The 11,331-nt window shown below is 41.5% G+C and overlaps 1 protein-coding gene across 2 annotated transcripts in view; it reads right to left on the reverse strand.

Annotated features, from left to right (window-relative positions):
• LOC130535088 (rho GTPase-activating protein 42) overlaps positions 1-10,747 on the reverse strand; it is a 40,836-nt gene extending 30,089 nt beyond the window's left edge. Inside the window, exons 1-3 of one of the 2 annotated variants that reach the window (XM_057049926.1) lie at positions 10,454-10,747; positions 3,426-3,521; positions 583-644 (exon numbers count right to left, since the gene is read on the reverse strand). In XM_057049926.1, coding sequence (XP_056905906.1) covers positions 583-644; positions 3,426-3,521; positions 10,454-10,607 — 312 coding nt within the window. In that variant the 5' untranslated portion in view covers positions 10,608-10,747. The remainder of the gene's footprint in view (positions 1-582; positions 645-3,425; positions 3,522-10,453) is intronic. The other variant, XM_057049927.1, reaches the window with a different exon arrangement.
• Positions 10,748-11,331: the final 584 nt, after the last annotated feature.

Genomic DNA, 11,331 nt, shown 5'->3' on the forward strand with positions numbered 1-11,331 from the left:
TGCAGGGGAGTGCCAAGCGTTTCCAGTCGACCCAGCATGTTCACCTGCTCACCTGTGGCCCATCTGCTGGGATTGGCTGCCTGACGGGTCCAGGTATAAAACCTGTCTGGAGAGCGTCGAGGAGGCCCCCTCTCGTCCTATCTGGTGTGCTGCAGTGGAGTTCGTCAGATGAGCCCGGAGCTTGTCACGGCCGCAGGAGTTTGGAGTTTCCCTCTTTGTGACTATTTGGACTTTTCTGTTTTATATTCCACTGGGTTCTTTATAAATGTTATGTTGGGTTGAAAATCCTCATCGTTGGTCTCCCCATTTGTATGTCATGGCTACCTTGAGCCAAGTATTCGTGACATAATGTAAACACAAATAACACTACCCCGATTTCTCATGCTCATTTTCAGCTTGGAAGGAGAACAAGCAAATAAACTTCTTCCTCTTTCAGTCTGAACAGCATCAATATCCGGCACACTTTCTCAGACGAGTTAGAAACCAGCAAGTTCTGTGGTTCAATTTAATGCGTACACAGAATAACAAATAACCATCTAAAATTTTAATTTAGAAAATGAAAAAATAATAAAAACATCTTACCAAGCGCCTCCTCTCCTCTTCAACCATGTTCAACAGCTGGGAGAATTCTTTAAATGACTGGGCTGAAACACAGAATGATCAGTTGTGATGAAAGAGCATACAATAGGTTGATAAAATCATCAACACATTCACCATTAATGCCTGATACAGTGTTGTTATAACTACAAGTTCCGGTCATAAAAAAAGAGGATATTTTAGCCCAACCTCTCAGCAGTAAAAGATCAGATGGTCGTGATCCCACAAGCTATAGCGTGGTGCTAAAATGTTTATTTGCACAGTATCTTCAGCGCTTTCTGGGTAGCTCATTTTAAAACCTAATAAAATCATGCAGCTGTTCAATTTAAAACCAAGACTACAGCAATAAACAATACTTCAGCTGAAAGAACCCCATGTACTGATTGCTTCCCTCAATTTCCAACACGGCTGGCCTCTACAATATACAGTTACATGTAGCAGCAATATAGGAGAAACCGATTCTGTACAGATATGTTCGTACCATTTGGGCATTAGGTCAGTATCTTATAGATTGTGTACAGTGAGATGAATGGTGCGTACAGTACAGTACATCCAATCTTGCTTTCATACAGAAGCAGATTCATTAAATAGGGAACCAATACACTGTGACTCAAATTGTTCCCCCTCACTGTCACTCGTATCCCGGCCATTTAGCCATTATGGCTGCCAACACATTAACGTCATTATCGACTGGGACAGTCTGGCACGGGGATCCATGCATCATCTTGAGCCTTTTGGTCGATTTAAACACCAAAGCCTTTCTTTTAAAAACCAGGCAGCAGTGATATTGTGCCAGTGGTCCTGCAGGCAGGCTGGCCTCCTATTAACTCAGCTAGCTCCTTTATCATCATCAGCACAAACCTCTTAGGGGGTAAAGGGCACAGCTGGAGCCATTGATGGGACAAGATTAGACTCCGAAGAAGGGAAATGGGAGTCGACGTGAGGTTAGAGCATATTATTTACGAAGAAATGCAAAAGGCAATTGAGCTATAGGCATAACTGAATAGAACGCAATTTACCACCCCAGGGGTAGACAAATGGGATCAACTAAAATAAAAACAGAGAGGTATAGATACAATTATTGAGCTTGAATAGGATTTTAATGCTTCTTGTCGATATTGAACTCTTGAAAGCTGCTCGTGTCCATCCCTGAAGACTAAACCACGCTTGGAAAGGGAAGGACTGACCTTTGAAGAGAAGTGCATGGAACTTTTTCAAAACAATTCAAATTTGCAACACCACTTCAATCTTTTGGCCCTATTGATTCCTAGATAACTGGCATCGAATGTGAATGTCACTGCAAGAAGTCATACAGTGAAATCAATAAAGGGTCACGTGACCCTGTCTGGCAGCACATACGGCATCATCATGTTATGTGAGAAATTTGGGAGCATCAAAGTGAGCCGAACCAATAGTGCATCAAGACAGGGGATGGCATTCAGGCAAGGGTCCTGCTATGTCAGGTAAAAAGCACAGCTTCATGGATGGCCAGATTGATTTCATCAGGCTGTTGTGGGAGTAATAACGGCTTTCTCTTTCAGAGCAAGTGGGAGGGCGGGATGAAATAATATGCTTAAAAACATTTAATGTTGATATGAAATGCCTTGGGAATGCAAGAGATTGCGATAGAAACTTAGACTAATGCCTATTTTAATTACATAGCCTTATGCAATTAAAATACCCACTATCCATTAATGCTGTTGAGAGAGAAGTTGCCCAAATCTAGGAATTTAATTTTAATTAGCATTAATGTATTGATCTTTAGGCTTGCATAATCAGTTTTCTGATCCTTTCATTCTGCATACAGACTGCGGCTGAAAAAAAAGAAAGTCTATTCGTTACACATTTAGATGAACATAACACTTCTCACGTAAATGAGGTCAATATCCAGTCCAGACCTCACAGATGGACAGTTATTCACCAGTGTCTCCCGCTTCACAGAGTTGGGACACGAGCTGGAGATAATTAGCAGTGGAAAAAACAGAGGACAGAACAGCCAGACTGGGAGTCCTGTCCATTAGAAGGAGCCAGGACCGCTGCACAGCTGCTTTAATACTCCTGTTGAAGGCCAGGAGGTTCACACTACCAATAATCTCTGACACTGATCACAATTAGTCCCTTTGATCTGTTACAGGCTTAAAAAAGGTACAGTGGAAACATCATAGGCAAAAATCAATGGTGTTAATTATGCATGTATCACAGACGGGCTTAAGCATCTGCATTCAGAATTAAATCCCACTCCAGGAGTCTGCAGTGTTCAAGAGATCCTTCACTGACTGTGTTTGGGGTGTTTTTCAACACTGATTTAACTGGGATAGCATCACATGTGCAAATACTGTACCACGCAAACATGTCTCGTCCATGTCTCGCCAAGATAATGCAAAAACGGACTGGGCTGGCAAGAACAAAGCATGTGCAGCTGAAAAGAATCCGAGGTGGATGTAGTTTCAAGTCCCCTTTGGTTCTAGCATCACAACATTGTTGCATTTTAATTACATGCGAGACAGCATATAAATTTCGGCGTAGCGCAGGATGAGACGCACAGATTAAAACGCAACACGCAATTAGGACCAAAGCAAATGATAAGAGCAGAAGAGCTGGTTGAGATAAGAGTGTTGTTTATGGAACATGAGCAGATGTGGTTCCTTGCTAAAGGTGTGAGCCAGGACTGAATTGGGGGTTTTCACAAGCAGCTGCACTCCATTATTTCCAGTAAAGTGGATTCCACTGAATATTCCACTGGTGTGAAAGACTGGACCTATCCTTCTATCCTTCGCTACGCCTGGAAGGTGGAGGATGTTTAAGCATGCAGAGAGAGACGATCTTACCAATGTTCACTTCATCATCTGTCTCTGCATCACCGATGCACTCAAACTGGAACTCCTGTAGGGACTGGGAGAACTTCTGGACAGCTACAGAGAGATCTGGGGGTGGGGGGCAAAACAATTTGGACATCAGAACACAGCAAAAATATATGAGACGTTAAAGACACAAATTCATTCAAGCTTTAATTTCTGTCATTGTTCGTTAATGTCACACGTCTCCATCAATGCAAAAGAGTTGTGTTTATGTTCTGTAACAAGAAAAAACAACATGAAAACTTTGGTTCAATTCTATCAATAATAAAATTATCAACTGAATTAGAGTAAAATTCAAAGCGTCCTATTTTTGCAGGTTAAATTTATTCATAAATTCATACAAACCTGAAAAAGATTATTAATCTTGTTGTTGTTGTTATTATATGAATGTTAGTGTGTGTGTGTGCATTGATTTAGGAGTCTCACACTGGTGGAGGGAACCAACATTACCACAAAATGACCATTTCTACTCTTACTTGTATCATCAGCTAAGGTTTCCAGAACAACATAGCGCTGCAATTTCGCATATTTGTTTTATATTTCTACGCACTATTTATTAAGCGTGGAAATGAAATGGCATGAGCCCGTCTCATTAGTGGAGAACAGATGTACTTTCAAGCACTTTCTCCTTCACATGAGATTATCACCAGACAAACTGTTTGAAATGCAACATAAAGTAACATTTATGCTAAAGTAAATGTATATTTAGTATATGTTTCACTTTAGAGAAACAGTAAGACAGATAAGGCATGCCAAAAAAAAAAAAAAAGATTTCCAGATGCACTGATACGTTTTCTTTATGTCCCTGAAAATATGATATAAGTCTGCAGCAGAAAAAGGAATTTAAAAAACATTAAAGACAAAAAAAGGGGATAGTGAATTCAAATATCTTAAACATTCATCTTTAACCGTACACTGTTTAAAACTCCCCTAGTAGCTAATCTGTACTCACTTTTTAAATGTTGCATATTTCTACTATTTCTACTACACTGCATGGACTCTACTTAAAAACTCTGAACCCCCAAAGAAACACGACTAGATGGAAAATGTCTCATTTACGGCAGCCAGACTTGTGTCAGTCAGCGTGCAGCGCAGCCCCTCGGGTACGCCCTTTATCTCGACTTCAGGGCAACCACATGCTACCGTAGTTCATCTGCTGACAACCCCTGACAAAACGCAGACAGCACTGGGGGGGATGTCTGCCATTTTACCCCGAACGGTCCGCTCATTGTAGCGCCTTGGATATTTTAGTGCCATCGGAATGACTTCCACACAATAGTTAAACAAGTTCGAACTAGCTGATCCAATAACGGCCATTTTAAAATACTACTCATAACTTCAAATGCTTCATTGTTCCAACTGTTCTACACACATCAGCACCCCTACTGGTTAGTAAAACTTCAAGACCAATGAAAGACCTTGAAGTGGTCTTTCATTACAAAGCAACATTCCATTTTTGAAATTAAGCACTTTAATTGACCAGAATAGAATATTAGTCCAGTTTTGTATGTTCCTGGAAAGTTAATGAAAATTCTTTCTTTAAATCACCACGCAGAGCGACACAACAGAATATGGATGGAGCTAAACACACAGCAGTCAGCTGATTGCTTAGCAGAGAACAGTGTGGCAATGTACCATTAAGAGATTGTAATGAAGCAACAGGGAACTTGTTAGAAATGATTTAGGTGTTTCTCTGTTTTAGACACCTTCTTGGGCTCCCCACCAGAATGATACATATTGTCAGCACACTGTCTCATGCACAACCAGTGTAGTCTTTTGCCTGGCTCCAAATTTTCATTGCTAAAATAGTTTCCTGCTGCTGCGCACGTCTCTGTCGCATCTATCGAACTGAACCATGCTGTGCTGAACTCTAACGCACGGCTTTGTAGAAACTCGACTATTTATTCTAACCCTCGGGAGACTCTGCGTGCACTTACAAAATGTCCCTTTTTATTTGCAAGTCTCGAAATTGTGCACACAACCCTTCATTTTCCTGACCAAAACAAATCACAATCATTTCTTTTGCGACAGACGGCACACTGTCTCCCCGTAGATGTGGATCGTGGTGAGAAGCACTGGACATTTCATTTGCCAGGAAAAAACACGATTTGAGATGGGTCGGTCTTAGAGGAGAATGCTTCCATGCAGCCAGCTTAACAAGAGTTGGAATATCTCTTTGATGCAACAGCGGGGCACATTGTGCCACTTTGATTCCATTTGGAGGGATTGTATCAAGGGAGTTGCACCTCATTCATCCGCTCGCTATTACTTTCACTTGTCAGCTTCCCAGTAGGAGAGTGTGAATAGCTTCGTGAGGAGAGGCAGACTTGCCCTTTAACTCCCAGAGCAGATGTAATGTTTCCAATGTTGACTGAAAGAAACCTTTTCCTAGAACTCCATGATTGCCAGATGTTAATGGCAGACACCAATTTCACAGAGGAGGTGATCATCATGAAATTACTAAAGAGAGAGAGAGACAGAGAGAGAGAGAGAGGCATAGCTAGATAAGTGAACAGAGCTTGGTCTTGATATCAAAAACAATGCACAATATAAAATACTTGGGAGGGAAAATCACATAAGGTAATAGAGATCTAGAGGTGACGGATAAAATGGTTTAAATGCACGTGCAAAGCTCACGACAATATGAGAAGAGTAGAACTGGCCTGAGAGTCTAAACAACACCCTTCCCACAATAGTTGGCAGATTGTTCCAGCCAGTCTTAGTTTCTCAAATGCGTAGGATGGTGTGACATGCAAAATCCACATCTTAGTCGGATTTTTGGATTCATTACAGGAATACAGCCCCAAGAATTCCAGTTAGAGTCCTTATGAAACAGATATTATGCTGTACGAGTGAGAATTTTGGGCAATGTGGCTCTAAGGAGGGTCAGTCTGCAGTGTGCTTTGAAGACCTTAGATATATCTCTCCCCACCCATCCTCCTATATATCCCATTTTCCATAATATTTACCAGTAGTTTTTTCATAGCTAATAAAAAAAGTGCGAAGAGTCAGGTGACAGTAAGGAGGAGGATGGTGTTTGATATAACAATCACTCTGCTTGACAGACAAAACAGAACACTTTAATGTAATAGAAACCAACATGTTTCCTGCTCAGTCTGCAGGGAATGTTTTTAATCCCTTCCATCAATATCTGCAAAAACACGGCCGCCTCTCGCGCTGCTGCTCGAGCCGTGCCGACTGCTTCACGGGGCACCATCGCCTCATATCGGGTTGTCCTGGATTTGATTTCCTCTGGATGGGTTCAAATTCATTAAGCTTGTCCGAACCGACGCAACGTTAACAGAACCAGACACCGTTATTGTCGCCATCAGCAACCAACACAAAACACGCACACGGAGGCACAATGACGTCCGGGCAAATGCCATTTGAGGGAGGAAGGGAGATGGTTACACAAGCCTGTTTACAGCATATTTCCTGTGGCCGAGTCTTGGGAGCAACAACTGACAAACAAAGTTTCCAAAACCAACAAAAAGGACTTTCATGCTACACTAATCCCAGTTTTAATAAACTAGGAAAATCCCTCAAAACTGTGGAGCCACAGTAGAAGCAAGTAAAGGTGCCCATGTCATTAAACCTGTTGAAATGATAATTCCATAATGACGACAGTCATGTGGGGCAGCCAGCCATTACTGCCTGTATCCAACAAAGGGGGTGTGCCGCTGTGGCTGATGAACAGCAGCGGGTTCGGGGGTGCAGACACAGTCAGCCGGATAATAACAGGCTGCCTTCTCGTCGGGTCTGCGCTGCCGTGGCTGGTTTTATTACTTCTCACGAATCTCTTCAGGAAGAGACAAAACTTTTAAAGGCCTAAAACTTCAAGAAGTTTGCAGGAAATGTAAGCTTAATGATTAAACAGGAGATAGTTGGCAAATGTTGCACCGGACCGAGCAAAGATATCACATACAACAATATCCAATTTGCAAATACCAGCATTGCAAAGCACAAACAAGCAGCTCAGACAAGTATCACTGCTTTAATAGTGCACAAGCATTGATGCTGTCAGTCTTTGTTGCAGGAAGACAAGCTCTCCAATATCATAAGAAAAAACACGCTATTCTCAGTCTCCACACATCTGTAGGCTTGCATAAGACTCCAAATTTAAATGAGTGACTGGGTTCAGACATGACTGGATCCTTCTCCAGTGTTTCCATTGATACGAGACGCTCTGATTCATTGAGATCTCATATGTCAGCCAACGGCTGAGGGACGACGTCACTCTGAATAAGGACTCTTGTGCAACAATTCTTAATTACAAAGACGCAAACGACACATTCACTTCCAGACCCCTCTTTTTTTTCCCCAACTTTGAATAACTGTTACGTAACCACGCTGATTAAAGTACAGTCCATAACAGTTCAAGACGTCAGGCTACCTTCAAAGTGCCTTAAATGCAAATGTATTTAATATATCTTAAATAGAATATAGCACTAATTATCCACTTCAGTCTGTACAGTCACTGCTCTCCTCAGAGGGGTTATTAAAAAATCAGCAGGCGTTAATCCCACCAGGTGTCAGCGCCAATCGTACATATCATGGCAGCACTGCTTATAGCAGCTGCACATAGGTGTTGCACCTGGAATCCATTATCCCGTGTCGGCGGTGGGATTTCATAATGCTTAGATGCACAGTTCTCTTTTATTAGCAATGCAATGCACTACAGTGGGTATAAAATGAAGACAGGATTTCTCACTTTAAAAAAAGAAAGACGCATTCATTCAGAGCACTAATCCAACAAATTAATAACAAAGTGGGAAACGTAAAACCACATATACACAAACAAGTCCTGTAGTCACACATTAAGTAAGTCCAGCTCGAACAATATTGGAGACCAGTTTGAAGGTAATGTATTAACAAGACAACAGGCCTTCATCCACCATGGATTCAGAGCATTTGGAAGGAAATTAAGGATCATATCAACTGAAATTTAGCATTATTAGCTTCTTTTTTTAAAAAGGGGGCTCTAGTGATATTTTGTTCACCTCACCTCTGATGGTGGGTGATAAATTGCCGCACACCTTTGTTGCATTCCAAAGTTAAAGACCATCAATAATTTACTCCTTGGCTCTGTGTTCTCCCCCTGACTGAAACTGGGAATTCCAGTTGAAGGAAAATTCCGTAAAACTGAAACAAATGAAAAGATGTGACTGGTTAACATGAAACCTTCCTTGAACTAATTAAGTCTTACTGTGGTAACTGAGGCATTAAATGCACCTCAAAGCTCATATATAAACTCGGATGAGGTCTTAACACCATTTCTATGTAATATTAATGTTTAAAGAGACTGAAAATATCATCTATCTTCCTAAAGTTTCAAATACATTTAACAGACTGCAGCTGAAGACTTTTGACATCATGAAACTGAGGATACAACCGGCTATGAATAAAGCATCAAGCCCAGTATTCCTGTGGACCTGCGGTCTGCCTGCTCACTGGAGACAAAGCAAAGAACTCAAACCGCTGGACTAAATTGAATAGTTGTTCTACTGAACATCACTTTGCCCAAAGATAACAGTGTGATATTCCATATTTGAATATAAACATTTTAATTGCATCGAAGCAAAATCAAGACGCAACTCTACTGCGGCGTCATCTAAAGAACGCTGCTGCTCTGAGATAGCCTACAGATATGATAAGATTATGATGCCTAATTTCCTGTTTGAATTGCTGGCTCTTTTCCCACAGAGATTGTGTAAAATCTCCATGATGAAGCCCCTCATTCTGCTTTGCAGCACTTATTCATTCACATCGAATCTCAACGAGGCGTCATAATGCTGCCACGCCGTGTGTGATCTCAGCTAATGAGTTCACATCCCGCATTTAAACAGAAGTATGATGAGAAAAGCGCATTACCCATATTTGGCACGGTGATTTTTATGCTCCACGAGCAGCAGGATGTAAATAACAGAACAACCGGTTGGGCCATGAGAAATGCATCCTTCTGCTCAGATGCTCAGATCCCGAACCAGCACCCTCTCCACACTTCATTAAATGCTTCCAGTTCACAACTGTTCTAGCTGGTAACCTCTGGTGTCTGCTCTCAATCCTGCACTGGTGGGTCACAACTGGCAAGGTGTCAACGGCCCGTCGTGCTACTCTGCAGTATGACATTAGCCTTGAATACAGAAGGGGATGTAACTATCCCAGATTAGATCTTTTCATGAATTTACATACAGATGGGTGATATGTGAAGTGAGAGGTCCATGTTAAAGTACTAAATATGCACAGAACAAGAGTAATTACGGTTATAAACCTGGATTTGCATGCATGAATTTACTGCTTATTTATAATAAGTCTTTTAAAAGACACAAATAACCAAACTTAATGTAAACTTCTAATGCACAATGTTATGTTATAAACTGGTTTGAAAAATGCTGTATAAACACACTTTTATTATCCATCTAATCTAATCCCTGTGTAGCTCTGGGTTGGTAAATAAAGGAGAGAAATGACTCCAAGGCAGCCCGGCACAAAAGCCTGACCTTTCCTACATATTTCAGGTCAGCTATTTTCCACATTTAGGCCAGCGTTCCCAAACCCATCTCCATTTTAGGGACCCGTGTGACGTTAGCAGCCCAAAAACAGAGCAGGAAGCCCACTTCAATCAGTTTAATAGAATTCTAGTGAACTTGGAGTTTCAGAGGACAATGACCAGCCACATCTTCCAGGCCAAACAGCCTTTTACTTTACTTTTATTCATGTATAATTTCACTCATGATTGAGACTACTAACAGTCTAACACTGCTCTTCCCTGTGGTTGGAACAGCCTAGGGGCAAATGTGAGGGATTAACAACAACCATTGTATCAAATGCGATTCATCTTTCCCATAAGTACTTTAAATGGTAATGAAACGTCCCCCAGTGAGGCAGCAAAGGATTGTGCGTCTCCCAGTAGCGAGAATCAAAGACCCCTGAGACATTAGACATCAACGCATCCTCTGATCTGAACCCTTAAACCTTTTTCTGCAGCAGATACTCACTCCTGAAGGCGGCGATCAGCATATTTCCATCCTTGATCAGCTCTTTGATGAATTTATTTGTCCTCTCCAGCTCGATTTCGTGGCATGTGATGCGCTCTCTGAAATCCGGACTGTCCAGGAAAGAGTCGGTGAACTCCAGCGTCGGGAGCCCCATGGTCCCCGAGGTTTCCTCTCACACTTCTGATTGTTCTGAAAGTCTTTCGGCGCTTACTCACATCGCTGCAGTGCAATCCTGTCGTCTGACCACCTCTGCAAACTTTTGCGGCTCCTCCACTTCCTCACTTCCGCCCGTGTTTTGGGATTTGGGACCTTGGATAAAAGCAGTGGTGGTGTGACTCCTGCTGGTTAGACTGGGAGAGTTGTTGCTGTTGGCTTTTGCTTTCAAATCAAGTAAACCTGACAAAAGTGCAGTTAAAGGAAAACAAATGACAAGATATGCAAACTTCTTTAATTGGTTATCATTTTAAAATTCCTGTTTCGTGATTAATTCACTTCTGGTGCAAATTTACAAACAACAAAGTGTCACAGTTAATTTTGCCAGTATGACAAATTTATATTCGCTTGACAGATTCGCGATTCATACTGGCTCTATGTGGATTTAGGTTTATTTTTTTAAAAAAAAATATTTTCCTTTTGGGCAACTAATGAGAATGGATGTTTCCTTAGACGTTCCAGGTAACAGGGTTAGAAATCTGGAATATGGGCCCTGATGGGCAAATTAATACCTTGGTCAAAAAAGGCATAATTCTACTCGTTAATTGGAGTCAAGGGAGTGTGTCACATTCCTCTTTTGCAACAGGAAAGGGTGGTAATGTCACACCAAAAGTGTTTTATTTATAGGCACAAAGTGACAGGAGGTGAAAGTTTCTGACATTTCC

The sequence above is a fragment of the Takifugu flavidus genome, chromosome 12 (genome assembly GCF_003711565.1).
Source record: "Takifugu flavidus isolate HTHZ2018 chromosome 12, ASM371156v2, whole genome shotgun sequence".
Lineage (NCBI taxonomy): Eukaryota > Metazoa > Chordata > Actinopteri > Tetraodontiformes > Tetraodontidae > Takifugu > Takifugu flavidus.